At 55.8% G+C, this 20,174-nt stretch overlaps 1 protein-coding gene across 6 annotated transcripts; it reads left to right on the top strand.

The window, feature by feature from the left end:
• The first annotated feature begins 178 nt into the window (after positions 1-178).
• Positions 179-19,248, top strand: TPRA1 (transmembrane protein adipocyte associated 1). 6 transcript variants are annotated; one of them, XM_082747068.1, is made up of 12 exons: positions 179-440; positions 9,576-9,715; positions 13,414-13,555; positions 13,691-13,823; positions 15,501-15,587; positions 15,689-15,761; positions 15,873-15,952; positions 16,479-16,589; positions 16,750-16,810; positions 16,984-17,086; positions 17,194-17,274; positions 18,568-19,248. In XM_082747068.1, exons 3-12 carry the CDS (start codon positions 13,431-13,433, stop codon positions 18,809-18,811), a joined length of 1,098 nt encoding a protein of 365 aa, XP_082603194.1. In that variant the 5' UTR covers positions 179-440; positions 9,576-9,715; positions 13,414-13,430; the 3' UTR covers positions 18,812-19,248. The 6 variants fall into 6 exon arrangements, with proteins under 6 accessions (XP_082603194.1, XP_082603189.1, XP_082603191.1 ...); XM_082747063.1 differs by lacking the exon at positions 9,576-9,715 and adding an exon at positions 12,813-12,902 and having other exon boundaries at positions 179-483; XM_082747067.1 differs by lacking the exon at positions 179-440 and adding an exon at positions 5,849-6,554.
• The last annotated feature ends 926 nt before the right edge of the window (positions 19,249-20,174 follow it).

Raw genomic sequence — 20,174 nt, 5'->3', positions numbered from 1 at the left:
GTCAGCCTCATCTGCGTGCCCGGGGGGCGGGCCAGAGGAAGAGGCCCCGCCCACGCCTCCCAGGATCCCCCGCCCCTCCCTGCCTTGGCGCGCGAGTCCGGGAACCTCAGCGCGGCTTTGACCTCCAGCCAGGGGGCGGTGGGGACCAGCCTCGCCTGCTGCCGGCGTGACCTCGCTCGCCCTGTGGCCTTTTTACAGAGGAGGCAGCTGAGGCCTGTTTTCTGAGGTCTCATCAGCCGCAGGTCTCTTTTAACTACTCCGGAAGCTCTCAGGCTGAATTCTTAGAGCGCCCAAACAGCCCCAGGATTGTCAGCCACAGTTTGATATTCCAGTGGGAGCTGTTTTCACAGAGGAAAGCAGAGATGCAGAGGCGGTCCAGACAGAAAGAACGTCATTTGTAAAGATGGAGAGAGCCTGGCACAGCGGGGATCTCTGAGCAAGTCTGTAGTTTGGGTTAAACAGCTTGTGATGGAAATCGCTCAGGTTGCTCCTGGGTGGTGGTGGATTGACCCAAGCTGTGAGTTGTGGCGGCTGTTCTTTCTCCAACTAGACCAGCACCTCAGGCTAGGGCAGGGCCCCTGGTGAGGAGGGTGGGGCTGGATGTCCGTCAGTCCCTGTACTTCTGTACGGACCCAGCATCTCTGGATGGAATCCCGTGTAGGTGCGGGAGGGATTGTGAGCACTGGAAATATCCAAGAACATTTAGGAGATAGAATCTACTGGCGTTGGGTATTAAGGACAGCAAAATGGCAGGAAGACATCCAGCAAGACACCAGGATTCTGACTCGGGAGAGGGGTGGATGATGGCACCACTTGAGATGGGGAGTGCGGGAGGGAAAGAGGAAAAGTTTGTATCCGACTGTGTTGTTTTGGGGGGAAAGAGGAGAAGTTTGTTTCTGGCTGTGTTAAACATGGGCCCTGAGTAGAGATATCCAGGAGGCCATTCAGTGTTCAGGTCTGGGGCTTGAGAGAGGGTTCAGGCGGTGGTTGTTGATCATTTGGAGAGTGGCTGGACCGCCCAGGGAGTGAGTGCAGTGAGAAGAGAAGGCCCAGAGAGGTTTCCCAGACTTGGGAAACCCTGGAAGACAGGAAGCACCAACAAAGGACTCGTCAGGAGATGGGATACTGAAAGCTGCTGAGGAGAAGCCGGAGAAGAGATCATGGGTGGGATTATATTAGTTATCTATTTCCGCATAGCAAATTATCCTGGAATCCAGCAACTTAAAACGATGACTGTGTATTATCTGAGTGTCTGTGGGTCCAGGATTTGGCTGTGGTTTAGCTGGGTGCCTCTGCCTCGAGATCTCTCACAGTGCTGGTAGATGGAGGGGTGTCTGGGTGGCTCAGTTGGTTAGGTTAGGTGACTGCCTTTGGCTCGGGTCGTGGTCCCAGGGTCTTGGGATGGAAACTCACACACCCCCTGCTTGGCGGGGAGCCTGCTTCTCCCTCTCCTGCTCTCACTTCTTGTGCACACACTCTCTCTCTCTGTCAAATAAATAGTAAAAAAATGAAATCTTTGTGGATATAAAGATGGTAGATGAGGTCAGCAGGTGACAAGCTGCCAAGAGTCATGTTTGGTAGGGTTCAGGAACCACACTGGTGGCCCCGGCGAGAGCAGGTCTGTTCTGGGTCAGTGTTGAACACCACACTGGAGTGGGTTAAGGAGGAAGGTGCTGGGAAGTAATAGGGGGTGAAGATGAACAACTCTGGGGAAGTTGGGCAATGGCAGAGCAGTAGGAGAGTGGGATGTGAGGTCTCTGAGGAAGGGCTGTTTTTTGAGATGATACTTGGGCATGTTTACATACTAATGGGAGGAGGGTAGGAGAAATGTAAATGTGGAAGAGGGTTGGGGAAGCCTGTTATGGTCCCTGATGATCACCGTCTTATAGTCACACCTTTGGGTAATCTTTTGCCACACTGATCAACATCGATCTGTGTGACCAATAGCACATGGCAGAAGTGACTGGATGTCATTTTGTCATTTTAAGCTATAAAAGGATTGTGGCTTTGCTCTCCCTTTCTGTCTCCCTCTCTCTGTCAAATTACTCAGTCACGTGGAACCCAGCTGCCATGTCCTGAGGCCACACAGCCAACCCTGTGAACATGCCCATGGAATGGAGAACTGGGGACCCCAGTGGGGAACTTCACCCTGTGGCTTTCATCCTCAAGATCTCCCTCTGGCTGCTCCTGGTCTAGGCACTGTATCCAATAAGGAGCCAACTCATCTCTGATTGAACTTGGCCTTTCCCCTTTGTCAACTGGTCATGAGGGGCCTCCCAGTAGGTCATAGGTGTGAGTGAGGGAGAGGTGGCTGGTGTGACAGGGGCAGGTGATGTGGAGCTACAGTGGGTCGCTTATAATCTGCTGGGCCCACCTGAATTTACAACTTAGCAAGCCCAATAGAACCCAGTTCATCAGGGACAGCCCTGGCCTCATGGTTACTTGATGTCCCCTAGTTATCTCCATGAGAAGCCAGCAGCCTAGTGGAATTTTTTTTTTTAAAGATTTTATTTATTTATTTGACAGAGAGAGATCACAAGTAGGCAGAGAGGCAGACAGAGAGAGGGGGGAAAGCAGGCTCCCTGCTGAACAGAGAGCCCAAGGCGGGGCTTGTTCCCAGGACCCTGGGATCATGGCTTGAGCTGAAGGCAAAGGCTTAACCCACTGAGCATCCAGGTGCCCCAGTGGAATTGCTTTTTGAATTTGTATATGATTTTTGGGTGTAGGTAGCCTGGCCTGCCTCTAGAACCCTAGAGGTATACATTCTGGTTTTCCCATGAGGGCTTGCCATAAATATACACAGCACATTTACCTGCCCTATATGGCCCTAATATTACAGAGTCCATGGTTCCTGTGACCTAGGGGACAGCCCCTTCCTGCTGTGAGCCTCACTCAAAGCTGAAAGCTTTTACATTGACCAGGGATGTATAGGTCAGAGCAGAATTCTCAGGTGTAGAATATACTGCTTTCAGAACCCAAAGAGTGGGTTCTGGCATTGTGCCTCATTCCCTGCAATGGGGTGTGTGAGATGCAATCATTTGTCCTTTGGAAGGGACATCTTGGTATGTCCTGGACCGCTAGACTCCACTGACGTGGCAAGACACCATGTCTTCACAGGGCTTATCCTCCACCTTCTGGAGCACCTAGGTCTCATTGAGGTATTCATATACTTATTACTTCTCATTCAGCTGGCCAGAGTAGTAGGATATCATGGATACAGTAAACCAATGCAATGTTCTCTCAAATGTCCAGATGGCTAGGGCCCTTTGGACCATATTATGACAAAGGTGGTAGAGGGACCACTGGCCTGGGGCAAGACCGTGAATGTGAGCGGCTATCTTTCCCTGTGAATGCCAACACTTTCTGATACATATGGTCAGATCGCAGGCCCCTGCTGGGTGTTTGAGGCCATGCCAATGGATGCCGGTAAGGACACCAGCTCGGAAGTTGCAACTGAGGCTACTCCTTGATTGAGTCTATAGCAATCCACTGCCACTCTCTGTATTGTTTTAAGTTCAGACTGATTAATTCATTAGGGATATGATGGGGTTTACCCGCAACTCCATATGCTTTAGGTCTTCATGGATAGCGCTCATCTCTGCATTTCCCCTGCTAGGTGATAATGTTTTTTGTACTTACTATTCTGGCTGAGGTGGGTGGGTGGATGGGGACAAGTTTTAGGGTCTTTCACTGGACCTTCACCTCTGGGAAACCTCAGAACTCAGACCTCAAAACTCTGGGAAAATTCAGCCTTGCTGGCTGCTCCTTTGTCCTCGATGATTACACAATAATTGCCCTGACTTTTCTTCTGACAGCTGAGGGCCATGTGTTGTTTCTGTTATTTGCAGATTTCCATTGCTTTCATGGAGTCTGGCCCTGTAGCAGCAATGGCCCAGAGAGCATGGCCACCCTTGAGCCCTGTGTAGGGCTTGAACTTGGGAGTCAGATCTTTGTTTCTCAAACCACCATTTCTTGAACTTCATTGACACCACACTTTGTCCTATATGTAGGGGATACTGCAGTGAATAAGACCGATTCTGCCCCGAAGGGGAGAGGATGAAATAGATACCCTCAGTTACACCACAGATGAAATCCCTACACATGAGGTCCCAAACTCAGAATACCGAATGCAGAATTGGCCATTGCAATAGTAATAGCAAATTCCCTGCCCTGGAAAGTCTGTACTGTGTTAACACACACACGCACACAAGATGGAGGGTAGTCTTTTGGGCTGGTCACAGTTATTCCATTTCTTCTTCCTGGAACATGGTAGGAGGGACGTTTCCTGCCCCCTGGAGGTTAGGAGTGGCCTAGGACTTGTTTTTGCCAATTAATTGTGAATAGTGGTGATGCTCTTAGCTTCCTGGCAACTCTAGAAGTTGACCTTGACTCCCCACACAGCCCTGGAGCATGGCCCCTCTTGGCACCTACAGAAACTGTGCACACTGAGCTGACCATGGTCCAGGCTGGGAAAGTCCCAGACTAACCGAATCCCAAACTGTAATGAGGTGGTGACTCCATCTCCTGTTTTAGAAGAATGGGGCCAATCTCATTCCAGCCCAACTGTCAAGCAGCTGTGTTATCACGGGGTGTGTGTCTTGGGGTTACTGTGATAAGTGGGTGTCTACAATATGCACCAGGCGCCAAGTCAGCCTCAGGATGTTGCAAGGAATGTGACAAACATGGTTTTGTCCTCATGACACTGACAATTCTAGTGGAGGGTGGCTGATGAACTGGGAAGCAAGTAAATGAATATAATCATGTTAGAGAGATGGTGCTTGGAAGGAAATAGAGGGGCATTATGTGACAGAGACTGCACAGTTACTTCAGCTAGGGAGTCAGGAAGGAGTCCTTGTCATGTGACAAGAAGCCAGCCCTATGGGACGGGTGCAAGAGAGGGAGGCAGGACAAGCTTCGGTATATTCAAAGAAGAGAAACAGAAAGCACTGTGGGCTGGAGCATGCCGACTGAGGAGGGGAATGGGTGGGAGAGGAGGTCTCAGACGTGGGAGGGCCACGCAGGGCCAGCGTGAGGAGCCCGCCAGGAACACAGCATAGATGTCAGAAGCGTAAGGATGGGGCAATCGCCGAAGGCTTCCCAGAGGAAGTTGTCTGAAGAACCGTCGAAGTTAGAGATGAGACGAGGAGCGGTTCAAACCCCCCGCGTCCAGGCTCTGCCACTTCCTAGTTGTGTGCTTTGGGCAAGTTATTTAACGTCCCTAAGCCGCAGGTTCCTCCTTTGAAAAGGCGACTAATAACAACCACCCTGCAAGGTTGTGAAAATGAGTGCCTGAAACCCGGATGCCAGCGCGCTTTGATGGTGGACGTGGAGGCGGCGTGGCGTGCTGTGGAAGCGCGTCGTTCCGGGGGAGGGGTTGTCCCTACCCTTCCTTCCTCAGCCAGGTGACCAAAGGTCACCCGGCCCCACAGCCGCTGCGGGGCGCCCGAGGCGGTGGCACGCGAGGGGGCGGTCCGCGGAGGCTCCTCCCTGGACGGTCGGGCCGCCGCCGGGCCCGGGAGGAGGAGCGCAGGCTGGAGCGAGAGGGTCCGTTGACAGCTGCTGACAGCTGGCAGGCGCGGGGGCCAAGAGGCGGCAGCGTCCTCGGCTCTCGGGTCCGCGATCCTGGCCGCCTTCAGGGCAAGGTACGCAGCAGCGTCCCTACCCCGGCGCTGCTTTCCTCCCCGGCAGTGCTAGCTTCCTGTCTCTTTAAGAGGTCAGCGGGTCGCCCCGCCTCTTAGGGATCTAATTGGCTTTTCCCGCGGCTTGCGCCCTCTTTTTGGTGGAGCTCCATTTCTATAGGCTACTGGGGTCTGGGGGCGGGCCTGAGTGCTATAAGTAGGGGCCGTGGCTGTTTTCGCAGTTTTGGCCCAACGAAAAGGTCGCTGCTGCTTTCCGGTCGCCGCTGCCCGGAGAGGCTGCTTGCTCTTTGGGGGCCGGTGGGCCCGGTGCGCTGACCGCGTTTCCCCTTTCCTGCCGGACCCCCATTTCTGCGGAGCCGGCTGCCAGCGGCTCTTGCGCGACGCTCCCTGGCCCCACAGCCTGCCCAGGGCGCTGGAGGCCAGACTCCCGGGGCCGGCGCCTCGTCGGCGCTCTCTTCGGTGGCGAATGAGCGGCCCGGGCTGCGGGGCCTGAGCACGGCCCGGGGCCCTCAGGTAAGAAGGGAATCTTTTCCCGCCACACCTGGAGGGGGAGCCCCGTCGCCGCCCGTCCTGAAGCCCTACGGCGGGGCTGGGCGCCCCCTCCCTCTTTCGCGGCTGGGACCGCCACTGCAGGGACGCCCCCTGGCCTCCGCCGCACCTACAGCCCCTACCCGGCAGGGAGCACCCAGAGCCCGGGTGCATCTAGTGACTACCCGCGACAGCTGCGGGAGAGCCGGGAGCTGACCAGGACCTCCACTGCCATCCCCACGGCTCGACCGGGGCCCACCTGTCGCCGCTCCTTCTTCCGGGAGTGACCCCTTCCCGCTCAGGGCGAAGCCTCAGAGGACCCCCTTGGAGAGGTTTCAGAGGGCCAAGGGGGCCCCTTGGGTGAGGACTCACAGGAAGAGGCGACGGGTAATGGGAAGGCCCGGAGGGGTAGGGGTGGCAGAGCGCTCGGTGAGGGGCAGTGAGCACACCTACAGCTGCGCAGGGCCAGGGCTGGCCAGCCAGCAGGGATGGTGGACCCAGTGGCTTGAGACTGTGCAGGAAGAGTCTAGAGTCAGTGGCCCTGCATTTGGGCCTGTGCCTCGGTCCACAGACAGGAGCCAGGACCTGCCTCCAACTTTGCCATGGCCTTCAGCAGCCGGAAAGGGGCAGGAGGTGGTGGTTATGCAGCTAGGGCTGCTGTTGCAGCAGGGGCCTTCTGGGAAGCTCAGAAGTGCTGCGTCCATGGGACCAGGGGAAGGAGGGTGGAGGGGTACTTTGCTTTCTGCATCTGTGGTAGTGGAGGGGCTGAGGGTCTTCCCAGGTGATCCTTCTCCCACTCCCCTGGAAGGGCTTGGCTGCACTCTGCTGGAGGTTCATCTGTCCCCATCGTAACATTTTGTTGAGAACTTATTCTGTACCAGGGACTATTCTAGAGGATTGGGTCATGAGCACGCCTGGGGTGGGCAGCCAGTAAACACATCAGGACCCACTTCAGATGGAGGCCTCAGGGCGGGCTAGCTGAGGGAGATGTGTTAAGGAGGGCTTTGAGGAGGTGGCCTGAATGATGAGACCGGCAGAAAGGCCAGAACAAGAGCCTTGAGGTAGGAGGAAGCTTAGCAGCTTGGAGAACAAGGTGGAAGCCAGGGGGCTGGAGGATGGAAGGCATGAGGCACGGCAGCAGGCAGGGGGCAAATCAGGAGGGGCTTCCCTTCGTCCTGGGGACTCCTGCCTGGGCTCCTGGCAGTTTACCAAGAGTGGCCTGTCTGGAACAGCGTTCCCCTCCCCACACCTGCAAGCCTGAAGGATGAGGGGCTGGCGTCTGTCCTATGGAAACTTCTTAATCTGTTTTGTTTCCAGGGTTACGATAATCTCGCCTGTCTGCTAAGGGTCAGAAGCACTGAGGGGGCATTGCAGCAACTACGAAGTATAGCCTCTCCCTTTTTGCTCAGGGCTTTCTGTCTTCTCTGGGGTTTTCCATCTAGTCCTGGTTAACCCCATTGCACAGATGAGAGACGGGAAAGCTGAAGCCCAGAGAAGGGAAGATCTTCTCCAGGGGTTCATTACCAGTCACTGTGTGACTGGAGCCGGTCCTGCCCCATAGGCTGGCCACAGAGGGAGGATGGAAAGGAGCTGGAGGCCCAAGTGGAGAGTGGGAAGATGGCCTCTGGAATGTTAACAAGGTCAGGAAAGTACCTCCCAGGTGGAAGAAACAGTCTGTTCCGGTTTCCCTGGTCCTGAAAGACCTGCGTTTGCCTTAAGCCACTCAGCCTCCAGGAAACTCCTCTGCGAATTCCATCCCTCGAATCTGGGCTCTACTTCTTCTTGCCCTCAGCCAGCCTTCTCACTGTCTCCTGTCCCCTGTCCCATCTTCTGTCCCCCATTTCCTGAGCCTGCAGACCCCTTACTTCTCTGTCACCACCCAGGCTTCTGCTCCCAAGCCCTGGAGCTTGCCCAAGGTGTGGGGAGGAGAATATGGGGCCAGTGACTTAACCCTCTTGTGCCTCTCCTTTCCCCCTCTGTACAATGGGCACAAGAGTAGTTCCATCTCACGCAGAGGTAGTGTAATAGTTGAGAGTGTCACTAAGTGTGTAAAGCATCTAGCCCTGTGTCTGAGGGTAGTGTGCATTGTTGTTTTATTTTTTATTGTTGCTTCAGTTATTTTACAAGCTTTGACACACAGTGATAATTCTGGTAAGGCCAACAGCCTCATAAGCCAACAGTGCTTCTTTGACCAGCAGAGAAAAGGCACCAGCTGGGATCATATTAGCAATGTGGGCCGTCATCCCCGCCCTTGGCCTGCTGCATCAGAATCTGCACGTTCATGACGTTCAGGTGTGAGAAGCGTCGCTCTAGAGCCCAGAGCCTTCCATCTATAGGTGGAGAAACTGGCTCCCAGAGACGGGCACTTGGCAAGTCACCACTTGGGGGCCTGGGCACTGGAAATAGACAACCTGGCAGGTAGCTGGGAGGCCCAGAGCTTTGTCCAAGGAGATAACAGAAGTCCTTCCCTCGCAGCTGGGAGGGCTCAGGGAGGGTGTCTGCTGCAGCCACTGAGTCAGCAGGGGGCACTGGTGGAGCAGTCACCTTCCAAAGGGGCCCTTGCCCTCCAAGTGAATCCTTCTTCCCTTTACATCCCCCAACCCTTCCTCTTGGGAAAAAAAGGCAGCAGTTACCGAGGTGTGACCTTTCTTAGGCATTTACTTCTCTGTTCTTGTTTGATCCTCCTGACAACTTTGTTGGGAAGGTGTTATTTGTCCCTGTGACACGGGGAGAGGAGAAATGACTCACTCAAGGTCACACAGCCACATAATGGCTGAGCCAGAAGTGCAGCCCAAATCTGTCTGACTCCATAACCCATGTCAGCCAGAAGGTTCTCCTTAGTGAATTAGAGACATCAGACTCAACTAGATGTAAGTAGAGAAGGGAATTTGTGGGATTTTATGCCTAAAAAGAGTGCAGGAGTAGTACTAGCTTCAGGTCTGGCTAGATCCAGGAGCTCATGTGAGGCTCTATCCCAGTATGGATTTCCATCTGCCTCTCAGCTCTGCATCCCTCTGTGTTGGCTTTATTCTCAGGTGGGTACCCACATGTGGGGTCAGAGTGGTCCAGCTGTCTGGTACCATGACACTTGGAGTGGAAAGTATCTGTTCCTAGCAATGACAGCAAGTCCTGTGCTGATTCTCATTGGCCAGGACAGTGGAGTGTCCTGATAAGCCAGGCTTAGATCATGAGCACACTCCTTGGGCGTTGTGAAGGGCTTGAGTCAGCTGTCCCTCAATTTCATGGACAGAAACCTGGGGAGCTGAGGTTACCCTGTCAGGAAAATGAGGGGCTGGACAGGCAAAACCAAGTGATGCTTCCCCCATCAGACTCTATCTGATTCTTCCTGCTGCTTGGCCCTGGTCATCCTCACTGGCTTTTTTTTTTTTTTTTTTTTTTGGCCACAAGAGACCTCTCGGCTTCTCAGCAGTTACTGGGTGCTTCGCCTGCCCTCTGGGGCCTGCCTCTCCTAGGACTGCTTGACACCCCGTCCTAGGCCAGAGCTGGTGTTGGGTTGTTGGGACCTGAAGTTTGCTCCACAGAGAATGGTGAGGGGCGCAGGGGGAGGTGGAATCTGTCTCCTTCAACTCAGGTCACTTATCAGTCATCCTCCCAGGTCACAGAAGTCTTGGGGGGAGTGGCACACCCCATGCTCAGCATGGCCATGTTCACACAGCAGACCCTCAAGGGCCCCATGCAGGTGCCAAGAAAGGGCTTTCCTCCTGGAGGGTGTCTGACTGTCAGCGAGGAGAATGTTTCTTGGGAGACTTGCCCCATATTTCATCACCTGCCGTTGCCTAAACTTGGCACCAGCAAGGAGAATGCCCCTCCACACGTGGATCAGAGTCTCCCTTCGGGGCACTGTTGGCAAAGGGAAAGACGATCATTCATTTGGTGGGCTGTCCCACGTGTTGCAGGACATGTGGCAGCCTTGGACCCTGTCCACGAAAAATCGTAGCACCCCACCCCCTCCATCCCCATGTCAATCTGGAGAACTCCTGTGTGCTACTGAGGTGTCCAGTTCTGTTCCACACTGCCCTTTCCCAAGGCCATTAGCTTACTGTTGTTAAGATTTAGCTTCTGGCCCAGGGGCAGGGCCCCTGCCTATGCAGCAGGGCATCACGGAGGGGTCCTGGAATAAAATTACACCTTGATAGCTGGGGAGAAGGGGGCCGTGTTTGTTGGGGACACGTTAGCAGCATTGGGCTAACTGGTATAAAATACCCAGTAGCCAGGCCAGAAGTCACCAGTTCTTGCTCTCTTCCCGCATTCCCTCGGGGTCTGTGGGCTGTTCATGTTGGCTGACCCTCCCAGGGGTATCCCAGATCCCTCCACTCCACTCCCACCGCAGCCACTGGTCGAGCCACCATCCTCCTGCCTGCACTGGTACAGTGGCTCCTTGGTCTCCCTGCCTCCCTCCCCCGGTTCCATTCCATGTTCCTTGGCATTCTGAGGGATCCTCTCCATGTGGACATGGGACCCTCTCACCTGCCTTTGTAACACCCTTCTCATTGCATTCAGACTGCAGTCACAGTGTAGGTGGCCATATGGTCCTGTGTGACCTGGCCCTGCTGGCCTTTCTAATCTCCCCACCACCCACACTGGCCTGCTTCTTGCCCTTTGACCAGGCCAAGCCTGTTTGTACCTCATGGCATTTGCTTTCACTGTTCTCTCCCAGGTGTGCTTTTTGTCCATATTTTCCCAAGTCTGGTTCCTTCTCAATTATGTAGATCTAGTGCAAATGTCAGCTTGTCTGACAACCCAGTCCAAAGCAGTACCTCTTCATATTCATTGGGATTCTGGCTTAGCTGTTGAAACAAAGGTCAGGAAACAAGACAGTAGATTATTCCTGCATATTGCGTGATGGTCTGTTTTCAAGCTGTCCAAGATATGCCTGGAGGCATGTTGGTCTGGGACCCAGACACTTTTTCTCTTTTCTCTCTTGTTCTCAATACATGGTTTCAGTTTTGCGGTCTAAGGTGGCTGCTGTTGCTCCTGCCACCACATCCCTATTCCAGGCAATAGGAAAGGAGATTGCTTGGCCTAAAATGGACCAACTCATTAAATTAACTACTCAATAAAACTTGGTCATGAGGCCATATGGTGGCAATAGAAGCTCGGAAAATAGCCATCATCCTGGGAAGCCATATGTAAGGTAAAATCCATGGGCCCCAGTACTAAAGGGTAGGGGTGGGTATTGAGGACCCTGGTAGTCTCTACTGTGTCACCCATTCATCGTTTGGTCCCACTCCTCCGTTAACATGGTTTTCATGCTGGCTACCTGGCTGGTGGAAGAATGCATGAAGAATGCATCCTTTCTTTGGACCTACTATGTGTGTTGGGCATATGTTCTTTTTCCCTGTTGGTTTGGCCTCAAGTTGCAGGTGGGGATGTGACCCCAGAGCCAGAGACTGGCCTGTTGAGGAGAAGGACGAGGGGTCGGTGCCCCAGGTCTCAGCCCATCTGCTTTGGTCTCCTGTCCCTTTCAGCCAGAGGCAGCACTTGTGTTCCGTGGCTTGGAACAGTAGCTGGGAGGCCCTGTGTCCCCTGCAGCCCTCATCCCGGGCCTCTTGGTGCTCAGGGGTAGCCTTAGTGACAGCACAGACATGGGTGCCCATGGCATTTGAGGGGTAGCCTTAGTGACAGCATAGACATGGGTGCCCATGGCATTTGAGGGCATTTGCCCATGGCAACAGGGTGCAAGGACCCAGCGACCTGGCCTGCTCCTTGCTGAATGGGAGACCTGTGCTGTTAGAGTGTGAACAGAATACCTCTTTCTAATTTTTTTTAAAACTTACTGACGTGTAAATCAGTATTAGAAAAGTCGCAGACCATAGACTCAATGAATTTTGCCACAGTGAGCACACCTGTGTTACCCACTCCACCATCAAGCACTAGAAGCTGGAATGCCCCCCCCGCCCCCACTATGCCCTCCATCCTCCACAAAGGTGACCCTCACCTGGGTTGGTGCGTGGCTCAGGCCGCACACATGCACTCGTAGCTAGCCCCACTTGGCCCCATACCCATGAGGCCCTGTCATGTCGCTGACATAGGAGTGGCCTGTTTTTTCTCTTTCTGTTCTGCTTGTATGAGTGGCACCACGTACGTGTGCATACTGCTGAGGGCGGGCGTCTGGGCCATTGCTAGCCCTGGGCAGTTACAATGTACCCAGAAGTGGAGATTCCAGGTCATAAGGCTTCATCTCTTCTGGTCATTATTTTTAACTCTGGTGTCTGTTATGTCCTGATGCCCAGGCCACGGCAGGCTCGCCTGCCCTGCACCCCCCTGAGTTCCCCAAGGAAGTCCCTGTTGCTGTCACTGTGGACCCAGCTCTGGTCCAGTCCCTGAGAGTCCAGCGACCTGGGAGCCTGTCTGGTCCAGGGGGCTCCTAAGGCCCCACGCCACCAGCTCTCCTGTCTTCAAGGCTGGACTCTTCACCTCTCATTCAGAGGCTCTTGGATGTGGGTTCCCCTGCTGACTCCCATGTCTCCTGGCATCCTCCCTATCATTGCCTTTGCAGACACAGCTCCCTCTGCCAGGGGGGGCCCCTTATGCCATGTCTCTCCTCCCCCTTTCCACTTGGAGACCTCCTGTGCATCTTCCTGGCACAATGCATGTCCCCCTGGTTTGTGTCTCCCTTTCCAGGGAGGCAGCAGAGGATGGCAAGGGGTGTGGTCTGCCTGAGGTGCACACGGTGCCCCACTCTGGCGCTCAGTGGCTGCGGGATTGCAAACAGTCAGTACCCCGCCTTCCTCCAATGGGCTGTGTGCGGAGGACTCTGAGGACTGCGTGTATGCGGGCTGTAGGGGGCGCTAGATCTCACTTCAGTGCCCACCACAGCCTCCCAGGGTGGACGCTGTCGTTAGTCCGGTTCCAAGGACACAGGGACCTTGCCCCTCTGCTCCCTGTCTATCTCCCAGACCCCCAGGGTCAGGGGGAGGAGCTGGGGTCATGCCGAGTAGCCAGCTTTTTTGTGCCTGGCACAGAGGAAGCCTCAGTCACTGGGAGTGGCCTTTACTGTGTGTGGGTCATGAGACAGAGGCCAAGGCAGCGGACTGGGCCCCTGTCCGGGTCTTGTGTTGTGGCATGTGGGGGAGCCACACCTCAACTTCTGCCTGGTCGGCGGGAGAGTGGTCCACCAGCCCATGGTAGGTAACCACTCTTGGGATCTACTGGGAACCTGATACGAGAGATGCAAGGCCACACAGCCACTGCGCTACTGACGTGGGGGCTCTCACTCCCCCAGGGCCGGCTGCTGGCAGAATGGACATCCTGGAAGAGGTGATTTGGGCCAACGGGAGCACAGCCTTGCCCCCACCGGTGGCACCCAACATCAGTGTGCCACATCGCTGTCTGCTGCTGCTCTACAAGGATATCGGAACCTCCAGGTGAGGCAGGCTATGGCCCTGAGTGGGTTTCCCCTGTGCGCAGCATGCATGGGTGTGGTGTGTGTGATGGGGGCGGGGACGGGGGATTGCAGACAGAACTTTACCAGGTGGCTGGCTTCTGTCCCCATCTGCCAGGGTCCGGTACTGGGACCTCTTGCTGCTCATCCCCAATGTGCTCTTCTTCATCTTCCTGCTCTGGAAGCTTCCGTTTGCTCGGGCCAAGATCCGTGTCACCTCCAGCCCCATTTTTATCACCTTCTATATCCTGGTGAGTTCACTCCCGACGGGTGACAGAAAAACCTAACTCCAACGGGCGTAGGTGAAAAGGGGAATTGAACCCTCCCTTGCCGGTGTCCAAATTAGCTAAGAGCAGCTGTAAGCTGATATCCTGTCTCTTTGCCCATGCCAATGGAAGAGGACCGCTTTCCTGGTGGTGCTAGTATAGACCTGGGACTCCCTCTGACTGGCCTGCCTTGGATCCCCTGTTGGTCGCTGAGCCAATCTCTGTGACTAGCAGGAAAGGGGCACTCGGGGACTGGGAGGGTGGCGTCAACTCAGCCAGGCCATGTGCACTGCAGAGGGTGGTGGCCCTTGGAGGAAAATTGGGGAGCCGTTTGTAGAAGGCAGGGGAAGAGATGCTCGCAGACAGAACACCCACTGATGCCTCCATGAAGCAGTACCAGGGGACTCAGTGCTGCCCCTGCCCTCGTATTCCTGGGGACTTCTTTCTAGAGAGCTCAGGAGACAGTGGTGAGCATTGGCTCAGGCAGATTGCCTCCAGGCCCCAGCTGTGCCAAATGACCCTGCACTGGTGGCTTGGCCTTTCTGTTCCTCGGTGCCCTCCTTCCTATATCATGTGTGCTGGGCCTGCTTTAGCCTGCGGCACCAAAGAAGACCACGCCCTTAGCCTTAGCCCGCTGGCAGCCAGCCATACAGTAGGCACACAGCATTTGGCTGCTTCTATAGCCTGTCCTCTTGAGTGGTGTCAGCCTCCCCGAGAGTTCCACACGGGGTTCGTGGCACAAAGGACAGACTGTGTATGTATCAGGACTCTTGTGTTTGCATGTATCAGAAAAACAAAGTGAAACTCATGGAAGCTGGAGGGAATGTATTGATGGAGAAACTGACAAGTCCCGGGGCTTCAGACTGGCTGGATTCAGGGGCTCCATAAGACTGTGGGGGCACAGTCTTAGTCTCCCTCTCAGCTGGGGTCTCTCTGGTGGCCTTGTCAGCAGTCTTGTGCTCATGGAGCCAGGCAGCCCAGCAGCTCCGGACTTACAACCTGCTCCCCACCAACCCCCCTGCCCCACCAGCTTCCTTTCCAATGGCTGCACCTGGTGTTCTAGCTGTGCCTGTCACTAGACTCCCTTGGGTCTCACCCCATCCCCAAATCAGGGCAGCAGTGTTCCCCAGGGTCTCTGAGGTCTCTTCCCTGCAGCCTCCTCTCCTCCATGGCTGGGTATTAAAAGTGCTAATATGACGGCACTGAAGGAAAATATGTACCCAGCCCTTACCGGCTACCAGGCTCACTTCCGCTACATCGATTTACCCATTTGCTCCTCAGAGCCATCAAATACAGTAGGTCCTGGATTCACTCCAGTTCATAGATGAGGAAACTGAGGCACAAAGGTGCAGGTCCTTGGCTGAGGTCACAGAGGCAGGAAGCAGCAGGGCTCGCATTCCAGCCTGGCTGTGGGGCTCTTCCATGTCACCCCATTAGCCATTCTAAGGCTGCCGGTATAGCCAGGAAACTGAGGCCGGAGAGGGAAAGGCCAGGTGGAGGTTACTGGCCGTGGAGGGTCACCCCACCTCCCTGCATCCCACTCCTGACTCTGAGTTTGGAATCCTTCCGTTCTCAGAGAATCTGAGGCTCCTGCGATGCACTGTGCCTCGCAGTGGTCTCATTCCCTGACCCCATCATAGCATCCCCACTCTTGCCTACCAGGTGTTTGTGGTGGCGCTGGTGGGCATCGCCCGAGCCGTGGTGTCCATGACGGTCAGCACCTCGGATGCTGCAACTGTTGCTGATAAGGTGTGGCTGGGCCTGCTGACAAGGGTGGGGGGGTGGTGTGGGGCGCTAGGGAGAGGGGTGACTGGGCCCCCAGGCTGACACTCTGCCCACTCTGTGTCCAGATCCTGTGGGAGATTACCCGCTTCTTCCTGTTGGCCATCGAGCTGAGTGTGGTCATCCTGGGCCTTGCCTTTGGTGCGTGTGCTGCTGGGGCCAGCGCTCTCCCTGTCCCTCCCTAGCGGGCACTGACCCCACCACAATCTCCCACGGCTGGCTCTGTCTCCCTGACCAGCATGTTTCTTCCAGGTCACCTGGAGAGCAAGTCAAGCATCAAACGGGTGCTGGCCATCACCACGGTGCTGTCCCTGGCTTACTCGGTCACCCAGGTAAAAGGGGAGGTAGGGGGCTGGGCCAGCTAGGGGGGCTCCCTGGAGGAGGCCAGGGGTCACTGAGGGCCGAGCATCCTCTGCTCCCTGGCTCTGGGTCCAGGTTTGAATTACCTAGGGTGCTTGTTAACAAGGCAGGTTCTGACCCCCCACTGACCATTCTAGTCTAGTAGCCTGGGGTGGGGGCGGGGAGGATGCCTGGAACTGCCGTTGTCACAGCAGCCCAGGTTCCCTAACATACAGGTTTGCAGACCACACTGAGAGTTATACATCTAGAGACTCCTTCCTTAGAGTTGGCAGTGGCTACCTCCTGTCGAGCTCAGTTCCCTGTTCCACGGCAAGGGCCTCCTCTGGGTGTTGGAGCCAAGTGGGTAGGGAGTAGAGCGAGGCCACGAGCAGTCTGGAGCAGGCCCGGCCAGGGAGCTGAGCTTGCTGTGGTGGAGAGCTCTTGAGTGCTTTGTATTAGGGAGACCCCAGGATTTCTGGGTGGTAGGAGACTGAGGCCATCCCCTGCCTGCCCCTGCAGGGGACTCTGGAAATCCTGTACCCTGACGCCCACCTGTCGGCCGAGGACTTCAACATCTATGGGCATGGGGGCCGCCAGTTCTGGCTGGTCAGCTCCTGCTTCTTCTTCCTGGTGAGGTGGAGAGGACCCCTCCCCCTTTCTGGGCCTGGCACCCTGGGGGTGGCTACATGGGTCTCAGAGCCTGAGGCAGGGGTCTGGATGTCTTGGTCCCCGGCTTAGCTCTGGGCTTGGTGTCCCTAGCATCCTTCTCAGCCGTGCTCTGTCTCTGCAGGTCTACTCTCTGGTGGTCGTGCTCCCCAAGACCCCACTGAAGGAGCGCATCTCCCTGCCTTGTAAGCAGCCAGTGGGTGGCTCTGGGTCGGTGCTGGGTGTAGGGGAGGGTCTTCTGCTGGAGAGCCCTTGGTGAGAGGGAGGGGTCTTCTTGGCGGCCCAGAAGGGCCTCAGGTGACTCCTGGGGATGAAGGGTGGAGGCAAGGGCAGGGCCTCACGGTCCCCAACCCCCCAGCACGAAGGAGCTTCTATGTGTACGCGGGCATCCTGGCCTTACTCAACCTGCTACAGGGGCTGGGAAGTGCGCTGCTCTGTGCGGACATCATCGAGGGGCTCTGGTAGGTGGGGCGGGGCGGGACTGGGAGCGGTGGGCAGGGGGAGGCTAAGCCCAGGTCCCATTCAGAGAAGGCCCCTCCCTGATCCGCTCCTCCTGCCCCGCCCCCAGCTGTGTAGATGCCACCACATTTCTCTACTTCAGCTTCTTTGCGCCCCTCATCTACGTGGCCTTCCTGCGAGGCTTCTTTGGGTGAGTTTTCCCACCGGGATGGGGCGGGCGTGGCGCAGGCAGGGGGCGTGGGAAGTGGTGGGGGGTGGTAGCTCGTGCCCTGCTCACCACCCAGCGGCTGGTGGTTTGAGGGCCACGGGCGCCCCCGCGTGGCTGCCTGCAGAACTGTGCCTCCAGCTCCCTGCGCATGCGCATCATCCGCTTCAGGGTCCCCTGGCTCCCTACTCCCACCCAGTTCAGGCACTGGGAAGGATGAGACAGATGGTGTGTATATGTCTGTACCCACGCGTGCATACACACATATATGCATATGCACACATGCATGCACATACATGCATATACACATTCTGTATGCAACACACACAGGCATATACACTTTCCCCACAAGAGAGTGTCTATGTGGAGTGTTCTACACTTGCTTGCTTTTCATTTTAGAAGACTCCGCTCACTCTTTCAGCAAGCATTCACTGAGCACCTATTAGATGCTGGGCACTGCTGCAGCTGCCACGTTCTGACAGGGAACAGAGAAGACAAATCACCACGCTCCTGGATGCTCACTGGGAGTGGCTGGGAAGGGGAGCAGGATTGCGGGAGGCTGGTGTGGAGTGGATAATGGGGGAGGTGCACGTAGGTGCCTGTTTGTGTTTGGATGCCTGTCAGGGAGACCGGATGCTAAGGACATGGGGGATTGATGGTTGGATCCTGGGCCTCTGATGTGGTGGAAAAGCTGGATCTGAAGAGGTGGCGGGGGACTGGAGGGGGGTGGGCAAGGCATCAGAGGAGGGGTGAGAGGGGTTGGATTGGCTCTCATCAGCCCAGCCCTGATCTGTGTGGGACCTTGCACACGCATTTATCTCCCTGGCCTTGGGCTTCTTTTTGTAAATTGGGTACAGCTCTTCCCTGTCAGAGTTACCCTGAGCATTGAGGGACCCCCTTCCACCTGCCCTCTCCTTGCTCAGCAGCATGGCCCAGGAGAGCACCAAGTAGGTGGTCATAAAAGCTGCCATGGTGGAGGTTGCCACTGGTGTTTGCTGAGCCCCTCGGGCCAGAATTTACCTTTGTTTACCCTTTGCAAAGAGCCTTTTGAGATCAGAGTTGTACCCATTTTACAGTGAGAAACAAGCAAGTGAGAAACGTGTCCTTGTCCAAGCTCACACATAGGCTGAGTTTTAAAACAGGTCCCATTGGACTCCAGAGTCCAAGCTTTGGGGACCTCCTGGGGTCGCCATTGGACAGCAAGGCTTACTGTTTGGAGAAGGAGGCCTCTCCTGACCACACAGTGGGGCTCCACCACCCCTCTCTCCTCCCCACCAGCTCGGAGCCCAAGATCCTCTTCTCCTACAAATGCCAAGTAGATGAGACGGAAGAACCAGATGTGCACCTGCCCCAGCCCTACGCTGTGGCCCGGCGGGAAGGCCTGGAGGCGGCAGGAGCCGCCAGCACGCAGTTTGACTCAGCCGGTGGGGTGGCCTACCTGGATGACATTGCTTCCATGCCCTGCCACACGGGTAGCATCAACAGCACAGACAGTGAGCGCTGGAAGGCCATCAATGCCTGAGTATGGCCACTGTGGCCCAGAAGGCCTAGTGGGGCCCATGGAGGGCAGGTTGGAGAGAAGACTAGGGAGTGCCAAATCCCTGGTGGGGAGGAGGACGAGGTCATGGGACCTTGTGTGGGCAGCAGCCCCAGGCAGGCCCTGTCTCGCCCTCTGTGCCCCCAGTTGCTTTTGGCCACCTCTGCTCTAGCTGGGGGCTGCCTCCCCCTTCCACCTGCTCTCTCCCTGTTCTGCTGGCCCAGACTCTGATCTCTCCGGGGCAGGTCTGGCTGGCTGGGGGCACCTCCTTTCTCCAAAGCCTGGGCACTAGGACCAGTCTGGCTCTTCTCATCCCTCTGCCTCTTCCCCATTGCGCTTTGGCCTCCTCAAAGCCCACTCCGGCAGGTGGACGGAAGTGTGTATATTTTCTGGATCTATTTTTTAATAAAAAAAAAAAGGAACAGAAGGTGTCGCTGTAGAGGTTCCTCTTAGGAGCCCGAGGGCTGGGGTGAGACCCTGTGATGATCAGAGGTCCTGGCAGGTCCTTCTGTGTCCCAACGCCTGGGAGGCTCTGGGCTCCTTCATTTGTTCAATGGAGGAACACTGGCCAGTGCTCAGGCCCTGGACTGGCTGCTGGAGAAGTGGAGGACAGTCGGATCCCAGTGCCCCATATCTCGGGTCCCCATCCGAGCAGACAAGAGGATCGTGGAAAGGGAAACATGGTTCTGTGAGTTGCCGTTTCCCAACCCTGTTGGGGAGCGTGGGGTTTGGAGTACGCCCTGCAGGTCCTGTCCTTTCTCTGCACCTTCTGCTCTGCTCTCCTGGACTGGCTGCTTCCTCTCCCCTAGCTTCAGCTCACCATCTGTGAAATGGGGATAAAGAAGCCTGTGTTGCAAGGCCTGCTGTAAGGATTACCAACACAGGTTGTGACTGTGGGGCCAAAGTGCCATGCTCCCCAGGATCCGGGACAGAAAGCTGGCCAGGAGTGGGCCAGGAGGTTCCTCCTCAGAGCTTTCTTAGAAGCCTGCTGGGCATTCCAAGCAGGGCACATATTGGGGGCTGGGTAGAGAGGCCTGGACAGGCCAGTGCCATCTGAGAAGCCAGAGTGATAGCCTGGGTTTGCTCAGTGCGATGCCTGAGCAAATAGCCCTGTCAACAGAGAGGCACCCATAGACAAAAAGAGGCTTGAAGCCTACTGCCCATCTTAAAATTTGTTTTTTAATAGGTAACATGCATAAGAAAAGTTCACCCTGTGCAGGGAGGTGCACAGTGGAGCATGAATCTCCTCCCCGCCCTGGCCTCACTTTCCCTGTCCCCTGCCCCAGAAGCACTGCCAAGGCCAGGAGCTTTGCTGCAGGCTGGAGGTTCCTGTGTGTGTTCACACTTG

The sequence above is a fragment of the Mustela nivalis genome (genome assembly GCF_964662115.1).
Source record: "Mustela nivalis genome assembly, chromosome: 1".
NCBI lineage: Eukaryota > Metazoa > Chordata > Mammalia > Carnivora > Mustelidae > Mustela > Mustela nivalis.
The sequence above is the reverse complement of the archived record's forward strand: the minus strand, read 5'-3'. Positions and strand labels throughout refer to the sequence as shown.